Source organism: Centruroides vittatus, unplaced genomic scaffold (genome assembly GCF_030686945.1).
Source record: "Centruroides vittatus isolate TY-2023 unplaced genomic scaffold, ASM3068694v2 contig_1112, whole genome shotgun sequence".
In the NCBI taxonomy this organism is placed as follows: Eukaryota; Metazoa; Arthropoda; class Arachnida; order Scorpiones; family Buthidae; genus Centruroides; species Centruroides vittatus.
This window is the reverse complement of record NW_027120714.1, coordinates 55,242-83,109: the sequence shown is the minus strand read 5'-3', so window position 1 is coordinate 83,109 and position 27,868 is coordinate 55,242. Positions and strand designations below refer to the sequence as shown.

The 27,868-nt window shown below is 33.2% G+C and overlaps 2 protein-coding genes across 2 annotated transcripts in view; one reads left to right on the top strand and one right to left on the bottom strand.

Annotated features, from left to right (window-relative positions):
- Positions 1 to 9,425, top strand: part of LOC136976604 (myosin heavy chain, non-muscle-like) — a 79,352-nt gene extending 69,927 nt beyond the window's left edge. Inside the window, 17 exon segments of the mRNA XM_067271940.1 lie at positions 3,773 to 3,917; positions 3,988 to 4,200; positions 5,263 to 5,469; positions 5,556 to 5,660; positions 6,154 to 6,306; positions 6,381 to 6,548; positions 6,616 to 6,909; positions 6,985 to 7,197; positions 7,271 to 7,432; positions 7,563 to 7,780; positions 7,850 to 7,973; positions 8,045 to 8,128; positions 8,202 to 8,326; positions 8,407 to 8,440; positions 8,442 to 8,516; positions 8,593 to 8,765; positions 8,836 to 9,425. Of these exon segments, the coding sequence (XP_067128041.1) occupies positions 3,773 to 3,917; positions 3,988 to 4,200; positions 5,263 to 5,469; positions 5,556 to 5,660; positions 6,154 to 6,306; positions 6,381 to 6,548; positions 6,616 to 6,909; positions 6,985 to 7,197; positions 7,271 to 7,432; positions 7,563 to 7,780; positions 7,850 to 7,973; positions 8,045 to 8,128; positions 8,202 to 8,326; positions 8,407 to 8,440; positions 8,442 to 8,516; positions 8,593 to 8,765; positions 8,836 to 8,962 (2,620 nt within the window). The 3' untranslated portion in view covers positions 8,963 to 9,425.
- The window catches only part of LOC136976673 (uncharacterized), a 124,198-nt gene that overhangs the window by 53,289 nt on the left and 43,041 nt on the right, over positions 1 to 27,868 (bottom strand). The gene's annotated exons all lie outside the window — the stretch shown is intronic.

Genomic DNA, 27,868 nt, shown 5'->3' with positions numbered 1-27,868 from the left:
CTTAATCAATATTTTTATATTTAAATTTTAAAACTAATATAAATACTGCAAAAATGTTTTGTTTTTATCGAGTCGAATGGAAAATTTTTTGCTGTTTTTGGCAAATGTTAGAGATTGGAAACCTAGCTTTAATTAAAGCTGTTGCAATATTTAATGCATTGTCACTAATGAGTAATATAATAGTATTGGTAAACATTTATTTTCAAATTTTCTTTTTAACTTTGGATCAAGAACAAAAGTCAATAGATAATGGATAATGGTAAACCAAATTGAATATATAAAACCAGAATGCAAAACTTGAAATTTATGAAGTGGAAATAAAAGAAATAATACAATGATTTATGGCATGCCATTTTGGGCATGTTTACTTTAGGTTTGCAGGCCTGGGAGTCGCTCACTTTTCTCACTTGTACTCACTTTTCTGAAGTATCCTCACTTTTCTCACTTTTCAGGTCATTTTCTCACTTTTCTCACTTTTTTGGTCATTTTCACGTGCTTAATTAAGATGTGGGACAAACCAAAAATAATTTTAAAGCCAAACGAATTGCCGAATTATCGGACTATCGGAATAGAATTTTTTAGAAGAAAATACGCGGCCCTGAGCAGACTCAAAATTGCAACTGCCCGCTCAGTGTCGTTAGGTTATAGGAAACAAAAATTTATTTAACGTATTTAAAAAAATCTTTTATGCACTTAAAAAATCCCTCTCATTACAAATTCAGAAGCCAGTGTTGAGTAAAGTTATGTACTCATGCCATATTTTCATTATTCGCCAAAATCTACCTTATCCGAATTGCATTTCCTTCTACAGAGTTTAAAAATAAGTATTCTAAGCATCCCTGCGGTTTTGGCTGTTTTCTAAGAAAATCACTAAAGTCCTTTTGCAGCGGAAAACACATTACGCAGAGGGATTAATCTCTCAAGCTGACAACACTGCTGCCGCTTTTAAATTCAAAATATATAATTATTAAAATTAACACGAGATAGTAGCGTAACCTCCTACCACTAAAAAAGATTTCGTTTCTGACCATTTAGTTATTCTGGTTATAGCCCAATAATTTGGCAGATTATTTGGTTTTAATTAACAATCGGGTTATGGAGTTGTCGTTTACAAAAATATTTTTTTACTTGATTTATCTTTAAATAATTTCATAAACTTGAGTTTAATAAAATTACTTTAATGATTTCATAGCATATTGTTAACGTTAAATCACATCTACATCTTCCCATAAATGTATGTTTAAATTGACTACAAGTATAATTATTCCATATAGTAAGTGTTATTTTCATAAAATGTGTGATTACTTTGCTTGTGAAATATCCATTTTTTAATCTTCTCTTATGCCGATTATAATTGTGCATTAATTGAGAAACTAAAAAAGTAAACGAAAATGTAAATTCATATTTACATATAAAATTTACCAAATAAATTAGCCTAAAATATTCGAAGTGTTGTAAAAAGTACAACACGTAATTGCTTGTGAGAAAGATTTTCATACGCTTCCCAAAGGTTAACAACTTTGCAACGATGTTGGTTTTTATTCATCTGCAGGAAAAAGTTCCTTTTTATTTATGAAATCATTAATAAAATATTATTTTACTTATATTATTTGGAGTACTGTATATTTATTTCAGATTTATTATTTTATTTTGAAATCAATATTTACACATCTCGAAGCATTAAAAAATAAACAGTTTCTGATAATGATAAATATCCGAGAATAGCCAAATTAGTGAAATCAGCATCGAAAATCCCGTTCCCATGAAAGAGAGGATCAATTTTATGCCGGGCACTTTCTCCTGATAGAGCATCAGTGTTGGAAAGAATGCTTAATTCACTTTTGATTGTTAAGGAGGGACTGAACATGTATGACCAAAGCCCACACCTTGTACCTATTACAAAGGACGACTGAAATTAGCTTCCTCGGTGCATAGAAATTATCAAGAACGATTGGAAAATGAAAAGAAGTTAAAAGAATAAGAGAAACGGAAAAAAGAGCACAGAAATGTTTTGAAGAACAACAAAAGAAAGCTGTTCGTAACATGAAGATTATGGAACTGCAACTGAGTTTAAACCAGAAAAATGTAGAAGAAAATGAAATACATGCGACAGTCCAAGTTTTGTTAGAAGCAGCAAACAAAAAAACTGGAGAAGGCTATTAACAGCAAGAACATGAATGAAGTACAAGCAGCACGTGTGATGCTTATTAGTGTTAAGTGTTCAAAAGCAAGAGGAAGCGAAAAAGAAGGAAGCTGATAACATGCAGAATAATCTTAATAAAAGAACATCATCTTTCATGACTGATTATTTACAGAAGCCAAAGACTTTTCAAGTATTCATGGTTTACTTGAAATACAGAAGCCACTGGTTATCGGGAGACAGAAAAAAAACGCGATATAACCGAGTAATAAAAATTCTGGGCTTTTACTGAACAGATTATACATGCTATGGAATCGCTATTCTTTCATCAGCAAGTGTTTCTGATATAAAATAAGCTTAGTTTTTCAATCCTGAATTTTATTCGTAGGTTATATCGAATTAATTGACGTTTACGTAAACATCGAAACCATGAACGCCCATTTAGCATTATTGTTTCTTTAACAATGACATTGAAAGACAAATACTGTCGATATAAAAACAAAACATCAATTGCGATTTTATTATACAGTACTATATAAATCGCTTATTAGAAATTCGTGTAGTTTATATTTTTCAATAAAAATTATAAATGCTGTAATTGAAAATTTAAAAAAATAAATATTGAATATATAATAGAACATCAAAACTTATAAAATTAGAGTAAAAATTCTCTAAAAAGCAAAATAAAGTTACTACTGTATAAAAATTTTAAAGTTTTCGTTCAGAATTAGAGAGATCGTTTCCTTACACATTATGCGGTGAATTCGAAATTTCACACCTTTATGTGAATTGACGCAATACCGTTAATTCACATAAAGGTATGAAATTTCGAATTCACAGAAACTTGTAAATGAGGAGACTGTACTTAAAACTAATAAATAAACAACTTTTATATCAAAAGGAAACAAATGACAATCGATCTATCCACCTGTTCTGCATATTTAGCTCTTTCTCGTATTTGGTTGCAAATAGAAATTCAGTGGCAATTGGTAATTTAAAATTAATTGACTCAAATGCTTTTAAAATTTGGGGGACCAAAAAAACGCGATATAACGAGTGGCTACTATATTACAGTATATACAGAAATTTTTAAAATGTGTTTAATCATAACAGAATAAAAAGAAAATAACAATTTTTACCGCTATTTTGCTGAGTTTTCCTTCTGTGTTTTCACTTTGTTTTGTCACTATTGCACTCACTTTTTATTCACTTTTTTCTGTATTTCAACTCACTTTTCTCACTTTTTCAAAGGGGAAATAGCACTCCTAGGCCTGGGTTTGCCAACTATGGTAGAATGGTAGGCTGCATTTTAACTGTATGGCCGTTGGGTTACTTCCATTGTGGACTTGCCAGACCCATGATGGGCACAAAATGACTTTTTTAATGCCCATAAAATGAAGTATTAAAGTGAATAATTATCTTATGCACTTTATACTTAATTTCATATTCAATAACAAATTTTAATTTGAAAGTTATTGTTTCAAGTTTCAAATTAAAATTAATAAATATTTTGGTTTGTTTTCATTATTTTTTTTATTAAAATGCAACCTAATCCATTGATATAAGGATCGTGCACTGAACAAATTGCTATAAGTTTAAACTTTACAATATTTATTATATTCTATGTTTTAGGTGTGACGAAGAAGCCGTGGCATTAGCATTGTCACAAAAAACATTGAGAGAAGTCGAAAGTCAGTTGGCAGAAGTACAGGAAGATCTGGAAGTCGAGAAACAGGCTCGACTGAAAGCCGAAAAACAAAAGCGAGACCTTAACGAAGTAAACTTTCATTTGCAGATTTGATACATATATGGAAATTTTGCAAAAAATTAAAATTTTCAAACTGTAGGAACTAGAAGCACTGAAAAATGAACTGATGGATTCTTTGGATATAACTGCGACCCTGAAAGAAGTAAGGACGAAGCGAGAACAAGAATTGGCGTTGTCTAAAAAGACATTAGAAGAAGAGGCGGCCGCTCACGAATTACAGATTGCCGATTTGCGCCAGAAGCATAATCAGGCAATCGAATGTCTGAACGAACATTTGGATGCTGCAAAAAAAGTAAGTTTGTCTAATGCATAATGTACATGATTGTATTGTTTTGTAGCTTTAGTGATATAAATTTATAATAACTGATTGTTATTTGAATGAACAGTGATTTTGTTTTGATATTGTTTGAAATGCATTCGAAAGACTGTATTTCAAACAATATCGATAAACATGTTGAAGGACTTTAGTAGAATCTCTTTTGGTACTTGATGAGTTTGAAGTCTTTGTAATTTTTCCCTGATCAGTTTTACAACATGAAATTATTTTTTGTTTTTGCATTACATTTAAAGGTTAATGTTACCTATGGTTCCAAGATGGCAGCTTGTCTCTGATTCCAGCAAATAGAAGAAGGGAAACAGTGGGGACACCTAACCTAACCTAACCTATTTTAATAAATTACCATAATTATTACCAATAAAATTATTAGAATAGGTTGGGTTAGGTTAGGTTAGAACGTGCGTCCCCACTGTTTCCTTGCTGGAATCAGACGGGCCGCCATCTTGGAACCATAGGTAACATTAACCCGTTTAAAACAGTAAATGAATGATAAATTAAATACATATTAGCTTTTCAGAAATAAGCCACGACAATGTAGTACAATTAAGAAAAAATATATTTCTCTTTGAAGACAATACATACATAATGTGTCTTTATACGTCCTTTTTCACACAGATGAGGAATCAGACACTTCCACAACGGAGTTGACCTTTTATTTCAGGCTTCTTGTCTGCCTACAAATGTAAAATAGTCCACAAATTCCCTCTATTTTAAAAATTGTAAATTATTTTTTAATTGTGCTGCCAACGCTAGAGGGAATTTGTGGACTATTTTACATTTGTAGGCAGACAAGAAGCCTGAAATAAAAGGTCAACTCCGTTGTGGAAGTGTCTGATTCCTCATCTGTGTGAGAAAGGACGTATAGTTTTAAAGATACATTATGTATGTATTGTCTTCAAAGAGAAATATATTTTTTCTTAATTGTACATATTAGCTTTATTTTTCCACTTTGTACTTTTATTGTTACTATAACTTTTAAAAAAATAAAATTAGTTACAATTGATTTTGAATATGTAGGCAAAAGCAGCCCTAGAAAAATCAAAATCTAATTTGGAAGCCGAAAATGCGGAACTGACAAACGAAATAAAAGGCGTGTCCGCAGCTCGGCAAGAATCCGACAGGAAGCGCAAACAGTTGGAAACTCAGGTGCAAGAACTCATGGTGAAACTCGGAGAATCGGACCGAAGTAAGAGCGAGATCCTCGAAAGAGCCCAGAAATTGCAGGTGAAGGGTTTTTCTTTACATTTTTTCTCTTCGTATACAATTATAGGTGTTACCGAAAGAATAATTAGTTTGTTTTTATATAATAGGTTGAACTCGAAGCTGTCAATAACCAGTTGGAAGAAATGGAAATAAAAGCATCTCAGGCATCAAAAAGTACTTCAGCTTTAGAATCTCAATTAGCTGAAGCACAGGTAAACTAAAGTTTTAATGTAAAATTAACTAAGTTAATTCTGAAATAATGGGAATCCTTTTAAAATTCCATTTCTTAAATAGATTTTTATTAAATGAGCTCAAAACTTACAAGATAATATTCTGCATCACCAACATAGTCCTTTATATAAATTTTATTCTTCGCATTAAAACTCTGCTTTATCGGATAGAAACATTTATATTTTTTTCTATATTTAGAAAAATACACAAAAAACAAGTAAAAAATTGTTTTAAACTATTAAGTTTGTGTATAACTTTAAACTTTAAAGCTTTCTAGTTTTCTTATAGAGCTACAAATTGCCTTTTTTGTAAATTGAAGTGACGTTATCATAATAAAACTTTTCACTCTGCATAATATATCTCTACGAATGTTAAAAATTGCCTAAACTATAAATTTCTTAATATTTAAATGAAAAATCTATTTTAATTTAATCACTACGTATTCAAATATTTGCCCTTTGGGAAATTTCTTAGGAATTATTACAAGACGAAACAAGACAGAAGCTGGCACTGAGCTCGAAGATTCGTCAGTTAGAAAGCGAATTAGAATCCATCAAAGATCAGCTGGACGAAGAAGAAGAACAAAAGAAGAATTTAGAAAAACAGGCCACCCAATTTAACTTGCAGGTATGTTTCAAATGTTTATTTACGTAGAAGTCTTTAAAAATACATTTAAAAAATTACCCACACGACTTACTCAGATTCAAGAGTTGAAGAAACGATTGGAAGAAGAAACGGAATTGGCAGCAGTTTTAGAGGAACACAGAAAGAAACAGACAAAAGACATAGAAACACTTCAGAGACAATTAGAAGAATTACAAATAGTTAACAGCAAATTGGAAAAATCGAGGAAGAAGCTGCAGTCCGAGGTGCCGTGTTTTGTAAATCGGAATTAAGTTAAAGAAAATTTTTGTAATATTTGTTTTCGACGAATAGGTAGAAGACGTCACAATAGAGTTGGAGAGCCAAAGATCGAAAGTATCCGAGTTAGAAAAGAGACAACGCAAGTTCGATCAGATGCTGGCCGAAGAAAAAGCCATATCGGAAAGAATCGCTTCCGAAAGAGATAATGCCGAACGAGAAGCCAGAGAGAAAGAGACTAAGATTCTGTCTCTTACAAGAGATTTAGAAGACAAACGAGATCAGTTCGAAGAATTAGAGAGAGCCAGAAAACAGCTGCAATCGGAATTAGAAGAGTTGATTAGCAGACGAGGAACGGCCGATAAAAACGTTCGAATTTTTTTCATCGACGATAAATTATTTTAAAAATACAACTTTTGAGATGTTTTTGTTCTAATTTTACAGGTTCACGAATTAGAAAAGGCAAAACGAACATTAGAAAGTCAATTAGAGGAACAAAAGACGCAGATAGAAGAATTAGAAGACGAGTTACAGTTGACGGAAGATGCAAAATTAAGATTAGAAGTCAATATGCAAGCACTGAAAACGCAGTTCGAGAGAGACCTGCAGGCCAAAGACGAACAGGGAGAAGAAAAACGACGTGCCTTAATAAAACAAGTAAATGGAAGGGAAAGGGAACTTACTAGTTAAATTTCAAAGGAGACGTGCCAATAAAATAAAAATATTCCAGGTAAGAGATTTGGAAACCGAAGTGGAAGACGAGCGAAAACAGAAAATGGCCGCCATAAGCAGTCGAAAAAAGTTAGAAGGGGACTTAAAGGATTTCGAACAGCAATTAGAAATGGCAAACAAGGTCAAAGAGGATTCCGTACGACAGTTTAAAAAAGCACAGGTATAGGCTTAACGTAATTTTAGAAAGTTCCGCTATAAGTCAGACCCGTTATCTTTCGGAATTCCAATAAAAATAGATTTGACCAGTAAATTTTTTAAAGTAAAATTCCCGTTTTAAAATTGCGATTTAGGCTCAGATGAAGGATTATCAGAGAGACTCTGAAGAAGCCAGAGCCAGTAAAGCCGAACTAGTGTTACAGGCGAAAGAAACGGAGAAGAAACTGAAAACGATGGAAGCCGAACTGGCGCAGGTACAGGAAGACTTAGAAAATTCGGAGAGAGCCAGACGCGCCGCAGAATCGGAGAGAGACGAATTACAGGAGGAAATCAGTTCCAATTCTTCCAAAGGGTAAATTTTAAATTCCGTTAACGCGTAACGTTCGATTACGAATAAGGCGTTAAAATCCCCATTTAACAGTTCGCTTCTGCAAGACGAGAAGCGTCGCCTGGAAGCCCGCATTCAGCAACTGGAAGAGGAATTGGAAGAAGAACAAAGCAATCTGGAAATCGTAATGGAGAAGGCCAGGAAGTCTCAGGCACAGGTAAATATTCTTTAAATGTATTTTAATAGTACAACAATGGCAACGGCGTTTTTTTCTTTTCTCGGAAACAGACGGAACAACTGGCAACGGAATTGGCCAGCGAGAAAGCCACTTCGCAGAAATTAGAAAACAGCAGACTGATGCTGGAAAGACAGGTGGGTTTCGGTGCATTTAAAGACGAATTAAAGCGGAACGAGGCTTTAATTTTCCACGTTTTTAATTTTTAAGGTAAAGGAATTGAGATCGAAAATTCAGGAACTGGAAACGACACAGCGCGCCAAATCCAAAGCCACCACCACCACTCTAGAAGGAAAAATAGCTCACCTGGAGGAACAACTGGACGAGGAAGCGAAGTAAGTGTGGTAATCACAATTCGGAGCCGGGTCGAAAGACTTTCTTACGTAAATGTTTTATATTAATAATTTTAAAAAAGGGAAAGGCAAGCAGCCACCAAAGCCGCCCGAAGAGCAAGAGAAAAAGATGAAAGAACTTCTCATTCAGATAGAAGACGAGCGAAGACACGCGGATCAATTTAAAGAACAGGTAGGGAGGGAATTTAAGGGTCAAAGAGAATTCTGTATTTTACCATGCGCCAACCGTCTTTTAACGAATCGTCCAGGTGGAGAAGAGCAACAGTCGCATGAAATCCTTAAAAAGACAAGTGGACGAAGCGGAAGAGGAATGTTCGCGCGAGAAGGCGCAGAGAAGAAAGCTGCAGAGAGATTTAGAAGACGCTTTGGAAAACAAAGAAGCTCTGGAAAGGGAAATAGCCAATCTGAAGAATCGGATGAGGTAGGGTTCGGTCTATTTCTAATGCCAATTCCAATTTGAAAATGGGTTTAAAAATGGAATAATTTGACAGAAGAGGCGGATCCAGCGGGTCGACGGGTAGCGGCTACCGTTCCAGCAAACGCAATCTGGTGTCTTCGAATTCGGAAGACGGTTCCCTAAACTTGCAGGACGATTCTATGGACGACAGTCAGGCTTGAATTGATTACTAACACAGCACTGCCTTCCGCATCGGACGTTGTTCCGGTTGCCCAGCAACAAGTGTGCGCCCGTTCGTCGGGAAGGTCGTGCCTTACAAGAGCGAATGGGGATTACGTACCGGTGGCCGAGCGACCCCTAACATTCCTACGTAGTGGCGCGTGTACAGAATTAACAACGGAGATACGACGGAGGCGCCGGGCACCGGAAAAGGCAGGAAATTCGATACCTTCCGTTGGCTGTTTATGCATTCCTTTTTTACTCGATTAGCAAGAATAACGGCACAAACATTCAGGGAATTATTTTAGCCATTTTCGTTCCTCTCGTCATACTTAATCCGGGCCACGACGGAACGGAAACCACGGAAATAGCGTTTATATATGTAGTCCTTCTGATTGTGTAAAGAATGCAAAAACGAAAATAATCACGAATGTACGCATTAAAAACTTGTGTGATTTATAAAAACAGTCTCCAACCGCCTGGATTCTTTCGCCACGGCTCGATTGTCTTAAAAAATCGGATATCGCGTATGCAAATGTTTCCTTTTAAAATACGGCGTTGAATATATCTATCGACGTGTTCCCATTAAGGATGGATGCGCGCGCGATACGATATTCAAGATGGCGGACGACACTACACTGCGTTATTTACGAGTTTCGTTCTGTATGGCCGGTTTTGTTTAGCCAGAAGATTTTGGATTAGAGATTTTTATAGATTGAAAAAGAACCGGTGTGCAAAATACGCTTATTCCTTGATGATGAATACTATTTCGAGTAAGATTCGTTTGTTTTGACCTTCCAAATGAATTACATACGATAATTTGTGTTAAATTTATTATCCTTGTTTCTTTATTCTAATGCCAGTTACCTCGGCTAATCGCGTCGAACTTTCCGCCAATAAACAAGCTTTTCTGTCCACCGAGAGATGAACCGTTATTGGCCGATAGAAATGCGTCTCAGCGGCACCGCCGCAAAAGATAGAATTCGACCTACTTCTGCGGCGAAAAAAGACGACGTCATAATACCGCGCCACACGCGTGCATCCATCCTAAAACTCGGCGGTCAGGCAACTGCCACCACGCGTTTTGGCTATTTTTTTGCCACGAATAAGTGTAAAGAAGGCAAATTTAAAAGTACAATATAAATTGAATTAAAAAAGAACTTTAGACTAAAGGTTCGTATGATACAGTATTTAGTTATGAAATTCAAGATTAGAGAAAAAAAAATTTGGAGATACTTCACTTGTTAAAATAATAGCGAGGTTGAGGCTGAAGTTTTTAAACGCGAAAACGTGTACGTCGGACGTTCGGCGCCGCTTTCCTGTAAGCCTACAAGTTTGACAATGGCGTTTGGAAAGTCAGTGGAATCACGCTCGATGTTCCAAACGCCATTGTCAAACTTCTAGACTTACAGGAAAGCGGCGCCGAACGTCCGACGTACACGTTTTCGCGTTTAAAACTTCAGCCTCAACCTCGCTAATATATTTACTTTTCTATATTCGCGTGCATTTTTTCCATTATACAAACTGCAAATAGGAGCATCGGAGTAAAGATTTTCATTACAGCTTTTCTCTCAAACTTTATATACAAAGTAAACTTTCAAGTGTTTGCAAGAGATGATAAGAAAGCTCCTAAATGAGGAAAGTTACGTGTATAAACTTATTTAATTTTCTATGAAAGTACTGTAATTTAATAAATTTTTATAAATATTTTAACAGTAAACAATACCAACAAATAGAAAAATCGACTTCATTTATTCTCTTGTTTATTTTATAAATAAAATGATTATTAAGCAACATAATTATTCATTTAGAATACTTATTTAAATTAATATTTCATAGTACAAATTAACAAATTTAAAATACAATAATTGAAATATTTCAGAGTACAGTGAATTGAAAATATAAATCCTTCTAATACATCGTTTAACTACAGATATACATTTTTGGCTGTGTAGGAAAGGAAAGTAATTTATAGGGAATGGATGATGTGGAATGCTTTGGGTGCGAACTGCTAAATTATTCAGCAGAATTTAGAAAGAAAATCAACTTAAACACATCGGGAATTACAGGTTTTGTTGGCTTTACAATTTAAAGTTTATCGTTTTCGTCAGTGTCTATTTGATACAGTTACAGATGAGAACACGAAACACGCATCGCAGTAAGAGTTGGACTTTTTCTTGTATTTGTTTTTGAAAGCGGTCACGAAAAAATCTCAAGTTTTCAGATGTTATTTAATGTGGGATAAATTATGTTGATAGAAGTACTTAGGTAAAACTATTTGTCAATTGTATTGATTCAGTTCTGTATTTCTATTTGTATAATAAATCAATTATAAAAGTAAATACACGGAGCCTTAAAACTTTACTCCTCTCGCTGTTATATATAACAGAGGAAAAGTATGGCCATCGGTCAAAAAATGACCCCCCCGAAGATTTTTGCATTTTTGGACTCCGGACCTGGCAACTTCGAGAAAGTCAAAAAAAGTTTATTAGGAGTTTTTTCTGTATGTATGGGTGTGTGTACGCGCGTGAATGAACGCTTTTGTTCACCCCGTTTGAAGCTTAATAACTCTTGCTTTTTGTCTAAAATTTCTGAAATCTTTCAAAAAGGTTTGGATATCGGGATTGGTTCTATTAAATTTTGGTGATTAAAAGTCGAAGGGGTGCGGAGATGGAAGGCCGTGTGTCGTATCTCGAGAAGGGTTGGACTTATGAAGATTTTACTCGTTATTTGCATTTACAAAACTCATTCCTACCTTCAAAATTTTATAATAATAATATAATACGTATTTTTACTAGAATATCGTAACAGCTGTTGCCACCACAATTTTAAGATTTTCACATTATTTAGTTTCGTTTTATTTATTGTTTTATATTTTTTCTGCGCTCCATTTTTGTGGGAGAGGGAGGGGGCCCGGTAAGAAGATAGTGTCCAGGGGCCCAAAGTGGGTTAATCCGGCCCCGGATGCAATGAATATTCGGTTACTATTCGGTATTCAGCCGAATACCTAAAAACAGGAGTAAGAAATAACGAAAACACAGTAAATTAATCATTTTGGTATTTAGATTTAATGTTATCGGGTAGTGTTGTTTGTTTATATTTATTTATAACTTATAACCTGCACAAAATAAAATTATTCACGTGTATTCACAATTTATAAGTACAAAGATCAGCACACCTACACACCTATTCGTTCGAGAATCTTCGCACATCTGAAAGTCTGACTTCTTTTTAAGCGCCCGTCTTTGCTCTTCCCTTTCTCTTTCCTCTATCGCTCTAGTCTAATGATTCTCAATGTAAGGGCGCGAATAATATTTGGGGATCGCTGAAAAAATTTATGCCAGATAAATTTTTTTTCAAATATTTTAAAATTTATTATGGATTCATGTTTAGAAATAATAAAAATAAAAAATATATATAATAATTTTTACTTAAATAAATTGCACATATAAATAATAAAAACAATATAAATATTTTAATACGAGCCTAATCTTCATAAATTTGTGCGCTATTGGGGAATCCATTGAGTTCCACTCTGAGCCTAAACTATGACAAAACAACATTACAATTTCAAACGGTGTTCGCTAGCAGCGTTGCGTGTGTAGGCGAGTCTAGTTATAAATACAGTAGAGCGTCGTTATCCGAAAATCGATCAACCGAAAGCTTTTCAGTCGGCAAATTTAAATTTTTGCTAGTGCCTTCTGGCTCGTTATTCTCCAGCTCCGTTATTCAAACATAGCCAAATATTACGATATTTGGCTATGTCTTCGGCTACTCCAATATTATTTTAGTTAATATGCGAATTTAACTGGCAGCACGGAAGCGACCATGAGATGGTACTTGATGAAAAATAATATTATAAATATAGTTACAATAAATATTTCTATTGTTTGCCTTCTGTTTAATATATTTTTATAAATTGATTTATTAATTTTTATACGGTAATATATAAAATCGTTACATGTGCAAGAGAAAGTTTTTAAATAGATTAAGTTGTTATCTCCTGCAAGTACTTTAAAGAGTTTACTTTATATAGCATGTAAAAAGCCTTTTCCTAATTGTACCGACATTGCAGAACAAGCTTTAAAATATACAAATCATTAAAACGAAAATAAATTAAAAATAAACAAATATTTTTACCAAATCTACTTGATTGTCGGCAAAACGCAACAATATCGGCAACAATACTTTCTTTGTTGTAAGTGCGCGATTTCGAATGAGAAAGAAACTTTTGCGATCTTTTCATTAATTTCGTGAGAATAATTGCTTCAGATATAAATGTAAGTAGTATTTTGGAAAGTTACACAACATATCGTACAAATATTTCGATAACAATAGAATGTTTTATAAAAATATAATTATTATTCATCGTAACGTGCCACAGATTAGAATTTGTTATAATTCTACTGGCCTCCGCCAGTTTAAAATTCAAAGTTCGCTAGCAAATAATAGTTATTTTTTTCGCTATTTTCATGCTTCTTGTAAAAATATTTGTGACGTAACGTAAAAAACGAAATATTCTTAACCATATCTTGCCATTTTTAAATGAAAAGTTCTCTAGAAATCGAAAGTTATTTTTTCGTTATTTTTATTTCTTGTATAAATTTCTGTAGCGTAACGTAGAAAACAAAATATTTTTAATCGTAAAGTTTGACAGAGTAGAATTTGTAATATTTGCAATGGCCGCAGTTAACTTAAAATAAAAAGTTCGCTAAAAATTATAAATCATTTTCACGCTATTTCGATATTCGTTGAATTAAAAATAATCAGGTATTTTTACTAAGTCAACTTGATCGTCACGCGAAACGAAACAACATCCGCAAGAATATTACTTTTATATTGTTTTACTTTATTTGTTGTAAGTAGGCGATTTACGAATGAAAAAGAATCTTTTGCGATTTTTCGATTCATTTCTTGAGATTAATTGCTTCGGATATAAATGTGAGTAATATTTTGGCAGATTACACAATATACAGTACAAAAATTTCGATTAAAAGAAAATTACCGATGTAGAAATTTATCATTTAGTAATCATAAGGTTCTTCAGGTTGAGTAAGAGCACAGAACTAAAATAAAAATATCCATTTATAGATAAACTTCAATATTTTAAAGTGATTTGTAATATTCCAAAATCGTTTAAAATATGAAAATATATTTTGTGTTATTATTTTTTCTATTTATTATCAAGGCGACTTGAATTTATTCAAATTTTTTTCGTAGTTGTCGTCTGTGTATATTCTCATGTTGAGTCTTATTGTCAAATCTGCATTAACTATTCTTATAGATCAACTTTCAACAGTTTTTTTTTATTTAAATGTTTTTTCTAAGCTTTACCTTTTGAACTTGGTTTCATTAATAAATGTGTTTCATAATTATCCATTGTGTAACAAAGCTTTAGTTACACCGCTGCAACTCGAACGCCCTCTGGGGCGTCTTAGACTAATAGTATTGTTTATATTTCGTTGTGTTTTACAGCTAGTAGCAATTATGCACGAACCTCACGTAAACATGAATATTTGAAAATAATTTCTTAATAAAATTGATATAAACATAATAGGACGATAAAAACGAAAAAAAATTAAATAAAAAAGGATTCCGAGATCAAGGAATCGAACCCACAACGTTGAGGCCTAGTCCCTCAAGTGGGACCGACATCGCTCCTACAAGCCACCTGCCGGTCGCGAAAAAAGTGACAGTTTGAGCCTTTTAAGTGATTGTCCGATTTTTAACTTTTAGTTTTTGCGGTTGCATTTATTAGTTGGCACATGTCAGTCGTTAAGGATGCAATGTACCCTAATTGAGTTCAAACAAAATTAATGACCTGCACGTCAAACCTTTTTACATATCATTTATAAAAATTTTTTCTTAATATTACTTCTGTTCCTTAAGCAGTTGCTTGAAAATATAATAAGCGACACACCTTGATGTGTAGCTTGGAAACTGCTGTACTACCGCTTTTTAAACTCGCATTGTGGCCATTGTAACGTGTGTTGCTGCATTTGCTGTTTTGTAGCACAAACTTTTTGTACATCGTTTTTGCTGAAAAGTTATTTTTATCGCTATTTTGACAAAAAATTTCGAAATAGCGGAAAAAATAACTTTTTTACAGTAACGTTCGATAGATAAGAATTCTGATATTTTTAATCACCGCTGCATTGTTAAAATTGAAAGTTCGCTAGCAAATAAAAGTTTTTTTTCGCTATTTTCATATTTTTTGTGAAAATTTCTGTAGCGTAACGTAAGAAACGAAATACTCTTAACTGAAACGTTCGACAGATAAAAATTCGATATATTTTTAATTCGCTTGTGCCAACGATAGATCCGACACCTAGCGGTATTAGCGCGAACTACATAATGGCGGCTGTTATGGGTATAAAGTAGTTTGTTAGAATAGAAAGTGTTCACCCTATCTAATGTAGGCCATCGTCAGGTTTAATATTATAAATGTTCCAAAATGGAACGTACCGTTTTTGAATATTTTACATATTTAAAATTTAAAAAATAATTTAACTTTAAAATAAATTGAAAGAAGTGTGTATATTAAATAAATAAATAAACAAATAAAACATAGAAAACAAAGCTAAGTAGAAAGAAATGATTTAAGGGTTTTTAAATGCCATTCTTTTTTCTATTACCGTATTTTACGGACTATAAGACGCACCTGAATTTTGGAGGCAATTTTTCGAAGAAAAAAGTGCGTTTTATAGTCCGTAAAATACGGTATATATTTCCACGCTGTTGGAAGCGCATTAGCATCCATAGCATTTAGGCAACGGTTTTTCATTTTACTTTTATAAATTTCCTCCTTTTCCATCTCCAACGCAATGGATGGAGAGTGCACCGTTTAAATGACTTTAGCCTCTTTCCATTTTACAATCGTTCCTTCAGTCTGTGCTATAATTGATAATATTGTGTTGTGTCGTTTATCAACATTGTATCAAATGCTCTTTTTTCTTATAAAAATCGAGAATAATCTATAAAAGAGCACCTAATATCTGTAGCTTGCTACGGAACGATAAAGACAGCGTAAAAAAGGAAGTTAAAGCTGTGGTATATAAAATTCCATTTGAAAATCAACAGTTAGGAATCAAAAATTATGTGGGTGTGACTAGAAGAAACCTGGCGGTACGTCTGCGAGAACATACATACAATTTTGACAAAGGACACAACACTATTAGCAATTATGGCACAGACTGAAGGAGCGATTGTAAAATGGAAAGAGGCTAAAGTCATTTAAACGGTGCACTCTCCATCCATTGCGTTGGAGATGGAAAAGGTAGAAATTTATAGAAGTAAAATGAAAAACCGTTGCCTAAATGCTATGGGTGCTAATGCGCTTCCAACAGCGTGGAAATATATAATAGAAAAAAGAATGGCATTTAAAAACCCTTAAATCATTTCTTTCTACTTAGCTTTGTTTTCTATGTTTTATTTGTTTATTTATTTATTTAATATACACACTTCTTTCAATTTATTTTAAAGTTAAATTATTTTTTAAATTTTAAATATGTAAAATATTCGAAAACGGTACGTTCCATTTTGGAACATTTATAATATTAAACCCGACGATGGCCTATATTAGATAGAGTGAAAACATTTGTATAGAAGAATTTTAAGCTCAGCAAAATTAGCTGTGGTGAAACTGAAGTAAATTGTTTGCTGAGAAAGAGCTGGATAGATGTGAAGTTACCGGTTTTAGTATTTTCTCTCCTTCTGTAAGACATCTTTTTCGATCAGCCACATATTCTAAAATGTCACAAAGTGTAATCATCGTGACATAAACAACTACGAAATGAACTAGGATTAATGTCGGATACAAATGCGAATAAAACGTTTTGACTACAGAGAGAAAACTTATTAAAAAGACAACACACAAGTAACTCTCGTACGTTGTCAAGCACGTTATACCCTTTGTGCGCAGCCAAATAAAAATCGCACATAAAAAGAGCGCATAAAAACAGGTTTGACTGTATTTTGAATTGCAGTCGCCATTGAATAATGAATAGCTCGCGAAAATTGAAAGTCATTTTTTTATTATCTTGATGTTTTTTGTACAAATGTTCTAGCGTAACATTGTGTCACGTAAGTAACGAAATATTCTTAATTGTAACGTTTGACAGAGTGAAATTTTTTTATAATTTCACTGGCCGCCGCCATCTTGAAATTCATAGTTCGCTAAAAATTAAAAGTTATGTTTTATTATATATCGATTATTTTTGTAAAAATTTGATTAGCAAAACATTGCGTAGCGTAAGGAACAAATATTTTCAATCGTAACGTTCGACAAATTAGAATTTGTTATACAGAAAATTCCTGTATAACACAAGTTGATATAACACGGAGTCGTATAACACGGCGAAAATTTGCGATCGTATTCGAATAACACGCTGAAAGAAACTCGAATAACACGGCTAAACGGCATCGACGACTCGTGTCGCGACATAATTAATCGAATGTGGTCGAATAGCGCACATAGCACGAATTTTTGAGTTTAAACGAGCACTACGAAAAAACACTTATTATTTAACGGCCATAAAATTTATATTTTTATTTATGATGTCTCAAAAGCTAAGTTACATTTTTGCGAAAAATTCGCTGATAAAGAAACACTCGCCCGCCGTTCGATGAGCCGCTCCGCGACGAAAACAAGCTTAAGCAATGGCGTCGACGAACGGTGCACATACGGTAAGAAATCCCACAATTTTTTGTTTATTGCATAGTTTATATGGATTATTTTGAAAAAATTATACGTGAATAAAAAATGTTGAGTCAAATTAACCTAGAATCGATTAATTTTATGAAAGCAAATTTTTGGAAAAGTTGTTATCCGTAAACTGCACACGTGCCATTCTCTGATTGGCTCATGTATTTGAGTGACACGTGCTGTACAGCACGAATGTATATAACACGAAATTTATTTACCGAGTTATAAGAAAGTCTACTGTAATTTTAATGGCCGCCGCCATCTTAAAATAGAAAGTTTGCAACGAATCAAAAGATATTTTATTTTTATATCGATGTTTCTCGTAAACATTTAATGAGCGGAACATTGCGTAACGTAAAAAATGAAACATTTTTAATCGTAACGTTCGACAGATAAGAATTTGTTATACTTTTAATTGCCGTTTCTGTCTTAAAAGGAAAAAACCGCTAGAAATTGAAAGTTAATTTATACGTGATTTTATTATTTTTTGTAGAAATTTCTGTAGCGTAACGTAGAAAACAAAATATTTTTAATCGTAACGTTTGACAGATTAGAATTTGTAATATTTGCAATGGCCGCAGTTAACTTAAAATAAAAAGTTCGCTAAAAATTAAAAATCATTTTCACGCTATTTCGATATTCGTTGAATTAAAAATAATCAGGTATTTTTACTAAGTCAACTTACTAACTCATTACGATTACTACACTACAGATAAATGCATTAAAAGCACGACTTGGTCTCATTATTTTCCAATGTGTGCAGTTATTAATTGGGAAATAACTTGATATAAGGCTGCATACTTTCAAACAGATCGTTGTTCAGAAGTAAAGAATTGTCCTCGGTGTCAACTTTTGTAGAAAACTTCAATCTGACCATCTTGTAATAAAATAGATTTCTATCAGCAACCGATACTTGTGCAGGATTTTCGACACAATTGAAAGCTTCAAGCAAATATGCAGGGAATGTATTTAGTCGACTTCCCTGTCTAATCTGATCGATGACAAAAGGCGCGCGAACTATTCCACAGAAATATATTTTGAATTTGTCCCACGTGTTTTTAATCAATATATCTCGAATTGTCTCCATATTTTTCCAATCATTTTCCATTGCTATGGTATCTTTCGGTCGAAGAAACTCTTTCTTTATTTTCATAAATATAAATATTTCCACTCGACAGGAATGCGAAACTCTATTGTGAAGTTTATTCAGGTTTTCAAACGTAACGTCAGGGTTGGTAGGCTCGCAGATGTCAACAATGAAGTATATTTGTGAAAAATCTGAGGGAATCATCCAGTCAGAATAGGTGAAAGGTGAATTGTAAAGGTTTTCATACTTTTTAACTGTGTTCGAAAATATTTTCTTGTCTTCTTCATTGACGATTTCGTCGTATATTCTTATCGAAAGCTCCAACGAAAACACAACTTTTTCCAAATGATTGAAGCAACTTTCTGGAATTTTTTCTTCTGCAAATAAACCAAAGTAAAACGTAATAAAATTGTGATCAGTTGTAAACTCCGTAACACATGGTACAGTAGAATCTCTAGTGACATTCAGGAAAGGCACTTCAGGGTTCTTATACAAATACAAGGCGACGAGAAATTCTTTGATGGTCTCGTGCACGCAATCAAAGCAAAGATTATCGTAAATGTCAAAGCAGTGAACAAGAAAATCCAAACCATAAGCAAACTTCATATTACAGTCACTGACACGTTTATTTAATTCGTCGAAAGTAATTTTTTGTTTCTTATCGAAGGGATAGAATCGCAGTTTTTTAATGGAACTTTTCTGGTAAATTAACTTTCCTAAACTAACTAAAATTTCTTCGAAAATGAAATACTTTCCTACCTGCACACGTTGATTTATATGAATAAATTGTCTCCATAATCTGTTTGTAATCAATTTCATTATATAAATATACAGATTTGTCTTGTATCTTTGTATATTTGGTAATTGACTATTTCTCTGCATACAACAAAGCATATGCAAGAATAACGGATTTTTAGACAAAGAATTAAAAAATTCGTTTTGTAATATTTTAATGAGTGTTTGTGCTTCATCAACATCTTGTTTAAACACCAATTTCGCGTATTCTTCCTGCTGCTCGGGTGAAAATTCTTGAAGATCAAATCGAAAATTTACATATTGTCTTATTTCTTCTGCAGGGTGAGGACGACTGGTCACAATAATGGTGAATTTTCGAAAAATACCAAAGGAATCGTCTCTTAGGAATTTGTTTGCTCTATCAGAACCATTAACATCTTCATCGTATCCGTCTAAAATAACTAATACATTTAAATCTGCCCTACGGATTTTCTTCTTTATTTTTGCTCCTAAATATTCAAAAATATCTTTTAGAACTACATCCTCCAATTTTTCATCACTTTGAAGTTCTCTGAATGTTAAAACTACAACAAAGTCGAAATGACTTAAGTAATTATTTGAGGGATTATCGACAGCCCAATCGTAAGCAATCTTCTTGCACAATGTAGTTTTGCCATAACCAGGATCCCCACATACAAGAATGCTCGTATGTCCATCATCGACTTCTCTAAATATATCTTTGATATCAAGAAATTCACCAATTGGACTACCAAAATTATCTGTTTCCTGCAGTTTTAAATTAACATAATAATCCTTTAGAGGAAAATCTTTTCTCTTATTGTTCCATAAGAAAGACCTCATATAACTGTTTTGTGTTTTGTAAAGTTTCTTTAGTCTTTTTTTATTCTTTTGAAATGTTTCTGAAAAAATTCTCGATTATTAGATTAAAAAATAATTGTTTAAATTATTTTAGATTTTACTATACAATGTCACAAAATATATAGCATATATACAGCAAAACCTGTAAATTTTGAATTTGAAGAAATCAAAAAGTGGCTACTTTGAATTATTCATGGGTTATAGAGATTCTGAAATAACACGTAGAACTGAGGCTCAAAGTGCAGAGCAGTAAGGAATTTAATTCGTGATTTTAGTCTAGAGGCGCAATAATAATTTAGATAGGTGATTCATTACATAAATTGTAAACTGGAAAATTTACGTGATTAGAAACAGGTATTATTAATGTAAATCAGTTTATCAGTTCATAAATTCAAAGTCTAAAATGGCTGCCGGGAACGAAGCCATTTTAGACTTTGTATATTTTATATTCTACAACGAAATATAAATTATTTAAAAATGCAAGATTTAGTTTTTTTGCTAAATTAGCAATATTGACGGTTATGCAGTTGTATGGAATTTACAATAGTTACCACTGAACTTAGACCAGACCGCAGTTAACATGCTATCCAAGAGATAGGTTTTGAAAAAGTAGCTTTAATTTATTGCATGAATACTTTGCATAATTTAAAACAAATATACAGTAATTTATGTTTATTTTTGCGAAATATCAACTTGATACCTTGCAAGTTTTACAAAATTAAGCCAGTCGAACTTGAGTAAGAAGCATCAAAAAACATAGACGGCTGTGTCACTTTCGTCAATGAACATAGACCAGCCGATAATTTGCATTTAAATTATGTTACGATTGCAGTATTTCTGAAACCACTGATTATTTTAGCCTCACTTTAGCCTACAGTGATCCTGTAAATGATAAACGGTGCTTTTTTTAGTTTTATTTACGAATATTTTCATTTTGTTTACAATGGCCAGAGAAAAAGATGTTTCAGAAGATGTAAGGAAGGCTATCATTGCTAAACATTATCCTCATGTGACTGAAAAAGCTATTAGTAAAGAGCTAATGTTAAGCGAGACAAGAGTGCACCGGAATATTGTTCAATACACTAACCATAGCCATGTTATACCTAAGAAAGCTGCTAGACATCAGCGAAAAACTTCAAAAGTTGGTGATAGGAGTTTGAACAGAATCGTAAAAACAATCGCCGCTCCACAACATCGGATGTAACAACAATATGGAATGATACAACTGAAAAAATGTATCTGTTTCGACAATACTCAAGAGACTGGAAGAAATGTACTTCAAAAGAAGAAACGTGTACAGTGGAACAAAAACATCTTTCCTGGTTTCAACAAAAGTGGCATGAAATTCTGTGGTCTGATGAATGAAAATTTGAATTATCAGCAACAGACAAAAGAAAACGTGTCATTCGATCTGCCAATGAAGCTAATGATCCATCGTTGTTAAATTGCTCAGTGAAGTTTTCTGCCAGCGTCATGGTTTGGGTTAGTTGACATTTGTTGATGCAACACTTGCTTTAGAGCAGTGCATTTACATTCTACAGCACTGTTTACTGCCGTCCGTAGATAGGCTATATTCGAATAGAACCTGAATTTTCCAGCAGGATAGGGCAACACATGTCGTACAAGCAGAAAAAAAAAACAGTGGATTGCAGAAAGAAATATAGAAGTTCTTCCTCGGCCATAGACAGCCCAGATCTTTCAGCAATTGAGAATGTATGGAACATTATGAAGAGACGTCTGCGAAAAACACGCCCTCGGATAGTTGAAGGACTGAAACCGTGCATCCTATCTATCTGGAATTCGATAATGACAAATGAATGTGAACACCTAGTCAATAACACGCCGAAACGTATGGAAGGTGATGCAACAAAACATTAAACATGCAGCGGTCTATGTTTCTTGACGTCTGTGACTCAAGTTCGACTGGGTCAATTTTGTTAAACTTGTATCATATCAAGTTAATATTTAGCAAAAGTAAAGACTAATTTTTGTATATTTGTTTTTAAGTTATGTAAAACATTCACGCGATGAATTAAAGCTACTTTTTTAAAAAAAATCTATATATTGGATGGCATGATAACTGCAACTTGGTCTAAGTTTAGTGGTGACTACTGTATATTAAACAATGAGCCAACAGCATTGGCAGATCGTAACAGGTTTGTACACACCTACCGAACTTTACCTAACGAGGGACTGGATATCACAGGTTTTAGTGCATTTATTATTTATATTGTAGAATGAATCATACCTAATTCATCTGTATCAAATATTTGATAGAGTGCACTATCTTCTTTGTCAGAAGTTCCATAAACGTCTGACATGATGGAATTTATTTGAACTGAAACTACAGTACATCACAGTTAGTGTAACTTTGAGTTCAAAATCCGAAACAGTTGTTGAAGAATATAACAGAGAAGCTTACCACTTTCAGCAGCAGTCTAAAGCATATGTTTTTGCAGAATTCTCAGAAACTTGTGGACTTTCTTTAAGATCCACTTAAGCACGTTGTTTAGTTGCTTGAGCGAAATGAATCTGAAATAAATGAATAAATACAATTCAGAAAATTCTTATACCATTTGATTTGTTTTCATTCTCCACTCGAGAGCCAGAAAACAATACAAATTTCATAAAGAAGAATCGATAAATTGTAAAAATTAATAAAATAATGCAAGTTTACACTTGATTATATAAATTGTATATATGTATGACTCTTCAGCAAATATGATTACCAAAACGGAGTCGATTTTATACATCTTCCACGTGTTTTCTATGATTTATAAGAGTTATTTTTAATAATAATGATATTAACCGTAGCATTATCAGTAATCAACGTCTACACCGAGAGATAAACATGGCTACCGAAAAAAATAACATAATTATTAATTTAACTTAAAATAAACGATTATATTCAAGTTCCAATTGTAATTATGTTTAAAAATTCTTATTAAATGGTCCTATTTATATTTTCACGTACTTGAAAAGTGCACCGAACTGAACGGTAACAAGCAAAATTCTAATATTGCTGCAGCCATAACGAATTTAATCAAAACTGAAATATAAAGCATAATGAAAATATAAATCCGTACTCGTAATTACATCTGTTTAGTGTTATTTCTTACCTGAAAATAAATCAAAAGTGGATGAATTACTCGACTATACCATCCGACTTATTCGTTTCAACTGCTATCTAAAATATTTACACCACGTGACTTAGCAACCATAGCAACGTTATGTATTATCGATAACAGTACACAGTTCCTCAGTCCTTAGTTTCGGTTTTGTTTTCTCTGTTTGATGGTTTTGTTGTTTTCCTTTATCACTGACTGCAGCGAGAATATAAAATCTTGTTTTTTGTAATTACGTCAAGTATTGGAGCACATCCAAGACAAAAAACACAAAGAGGTAATTGAAGTGTTTTAATTATAATTTCTACAACATAACGAGCTATCAATACTAATCATTAATAAAAAGAATTAATTTATTTTCTCATGTTGTATTTTAATTTGTAAACAAAATAAGTACAGTAAATCCTGTGTATGGCGACCACCCACGGTTTTATTCAAAAAGTGGTCTTTTAGACAGGTTGTCGTCCAATACGGGTGATGTCGTAACACCGTATTTCCGCACGTATTTTGCGCACTTTTTAGCTATTTATACTAAACAAAACTCGAGGTGAACAAAAATAAGCGAATTTTTCCAACCATAAAGCTATAGTAGTACTGTATTTTACACAGGTCTACAGTACAATAAATTGCGTTTTCCCACAGTTAAACTTCGCTGCTAATTGCCTTTCTCATAAACCATTTTCACTTTCTCTGATAACTTTAACACGATCTTCTAACGACAGCACATCGCATTTCTTTCGTTTTTCGGACAATTTCGAACAAACTGAAATGAATTTCCTTTGTAGTTAGACTAATTCATTAACACCTGCACCTAATTTGAAGGGTGGGAGAAGTGCCCGAGTTTGGTTCGAACACGAGTTTAGACTAGTTTATTATATTAGGAGTAGAAAACGTTATCGAGATGGGTTGGAACAATAGTTTAGACCAGGTATATTCGCGGAAGTGGTGTCTTATTACAGTTGTTGTATGTTGTTTCAGACTAAAAATCGATGCACGCGGTTGCGTTACACAGGCGGTCGTTTAATACCGGTAACTTATACGAAAACCCTATATATAAACAATTACGTGCCAGAAATTTTTGCTCGTTTTGACAGGTGGTCGCCTAAGCAGTTTTTACTGTATTTCTGAACGAACTAATTTGAGTTTTCTACTGCAAGTATATATATACAAACCGCATGCCATCCTATTGTACAGAGCTGTCAACATTTTACGGTTTTTTTAAAAACTTTTCTTACCCTGTGGGCACTAAGAGGGCAATTTGTTTCAAGACCATTATGGATTCCGCAAGGCCCACATCTAGGCGGCCAAGTGGCGAGAGATGGGGCTGACGTATAAAAAAGCCAACTGAAAAAAATCTTTGGGTTTATTCGACCCGTTAGGAATCCAACTCCAAGATCGTGGACTTGCTAAAAAGAAATCCAGATAGTGCCCACAGAGTGGAGAGTTAAAAAAAAGGCACATTGTTTTGTGTACCTCTATAATTTACCACTATTGCTTGTTGAAAATCTTGTGAATGGAAGTAATTAATTATTTACCGAGTATGATTTTGTTTTAAAACTAGTAAATATTTCATATTTTCATTAAGAACAGCAACCAATATTAAAACTTATTTTAAAGAACTCCAGACATCGTTTAGTGCAGCTGATCTAGGCGTGCTTGAAAATATCGTCGCTGTATTTAGGCACGATTTCACAAACATAACCAGATATTTTGGACCTATCTTCTCGATATTTCTCGTTGGAATCGATTGCAGGTACTAACGACGAGTCTTGTAGCTCATCGTAGTCATTTTTGAAAAAGTTAGAGTTGGGATTTATAACAAATTCCGGACAAATACTCAAAATATTTATAATAGATGCTGTGAAAACGAGATCCATTCCTATTAGCGGGATGCTAGCTGTTATGTTCATTCTAACACGTCAGCAGGAAGATAAATACTTCATATATCCGCTAGCAGATAGCAAACGCTAGGCTGAATAACGGAAAATGTGGTTAATGGTGAGTTCGCGCATGGTCAACATGTGCCATGTGAAATTTTCCTGGTATTCTTTATGTTAGAAACATGTAAATAGATGCGAGTTTCCCATGCAACGAGATGCTGGTAAGTAGCATTTTGCATTTCATACCTAGTCTGAAACAAAAGATTCCTACAGTTCCTATAAATTGTCGGAGTGGGATCAGCCGCAGATTCAGACGTCTGTCACGAGGGGTGTGGTGAAAAAAGGTCGTTTTGTGAAAGGTTCTTTCAATAAGCGCGTAGTTTTGCATAAGTATTTTTTATTTTTATTTTTCCAATACAAAATCTAATTTACGCTTATGTACACTAGCAAATCTATCTAAAATGTTATCAACGTTGAGTTCTATATCAGAGTGTATATTAAACAAAGCAAGTCGCAGACAGTTTCAAGGTTTTAACTCATCGGAATATATTGCAGTGAGGAAGTATTAAAATGGAACAAAAAATGTCCAGGAATTTTACATTTTTTGTAATCTGGATCTTCAAACGTCAAGAAATGAAAAATAATTAGAGGGTGTCTCTACGTGTAGATTTTAGTGTGTATGGGGAGGACGTGATTGCTTACTAACTTGAAGCTTAATGACTCCTGTGTTTTGGCAAAATCTTTTGAAATTTGCTGGGAGGTTTAATCAAGGGGATTGGTGCTATTAAATTTGTGTAGTTAAATGTCGACGTGTAGAGCTTGAGGGGGATGGTGTGTTACAGATCTAGTGAGTCGGACTAAACGAAGATTTTAATTATTATTAACATTTAAATCTTTTTCTATGAAACCTTCAAAACTAAGCTTTATGCCATTTTATAACAATAATATAAAAAGATGTTTCTAAAAAAAATAACAGATGAAGCTACCACTATTTTAAATGCTTTCAGTTTTAATCCGAACAAGCCGATTTTTAAATTCGTGGTCTGGATCAAGTATTAATTTCTCCGGTTTTTGTAGAAATTGTGAAACGAAATACTCGCAAATATTTTCATAAATATATTTTATTTTAACGGTAAGATTTTACATCCCCACCAAAACTTACCCCATTTTATCTCTAGACTAAGAGTGACAGAACATGTACTTTTACAATTTTAATTTGCAAATATCTCTGGCAAATATTAGGTTTGTTCCTGCACAAGACCCTAACTGATTTTAAACTGGCATGCACATTGTTCTTGGCATGGTAAAATGATGTTGCGCATGCCTCGTACTATTTTAAAATCAAACCAGTCAGAGACTTGTGTGGGAACAAACCTGTTGTCCGGGCCAGCAATTTTGAAAAGGTGGCAACACTAATAACAACACTTAACCGTAGCATTATCAGTAACGGAGCATTCAACGACTATACGAAGAGATACATTAATACCTAAACGAGCTACCGAAAAAATAATATAACATAAAGTAAACATTCTTCTTACTTTTTAATCTTAAAGTATACGAAAAAATTATATTTTTCTTCCAGTTCTGACTAATGGATATTGTATAACTAAAAAATTTTTTCTAAAACATTGTGTTAACAATGAATAAAAAAGATTAAAGTTAAAAAGGTAATCAACTTGCAGAAAAAAACATTTTATTTACTTTAACAAACTTCCCAAATGCATTTAACCTCTTCAGTAAGTTTGACCGCACACAGTTCATATTCCGACAAAACCTTGTTAGGAGAAACCACTTATATAGTTCACAAAAAATTCCCAGCATTCCGCTGTTAGCATTCCTGTATTCAAATTTACATTGTTGTTTTGCATAACGATAGCAAAATGTTCTTTTACTTTCCGTTTTACATTGTTTTTTTCCTAAAGACAATTTTTTATTTATTAGTATTGATCTGACAATTATTAATATTACAGTGTTGGAAGATAGGAGAATTACTAATTTTTAACCTTACAGCAGCCAAGTGTTCTGACAGTCTGATCTTCTGTCTTCGTTTCGTTTCACCGATGTAAAAACTAGGGTTGTTACATGTGCATTCTATTCTACTGAAGAGGCCTTCTTCTTCTAATAAGTCTTTTTTATTACTGCTTCTTATACTCATCATATTTGATAACCTGTTATTTTGGGTTAGAGCCAATCTAATAAATTTTTGATTAAAAAATTTATTATATTTCTCATAAATACCTTTTACGTACGAAAATGATACATACTGCTTTATTTCTTGACGTTGTTTAACTTTAAATCTATTTCTTAAAAATCAGTTGTACCAGTCATTTAGCAATCTTTTTGGGTATCCATTTACGATATATTTCTTATGTGTATCTTCGACTTTTTTTCTCTTTGATCTATATTTGTTATTCTAGAAAAAATCTTTGTTATTTCCATTAAATATACATTATATTTTTGGTTTAAAGGACAATATGATTTAAAATTGATTACTTCGT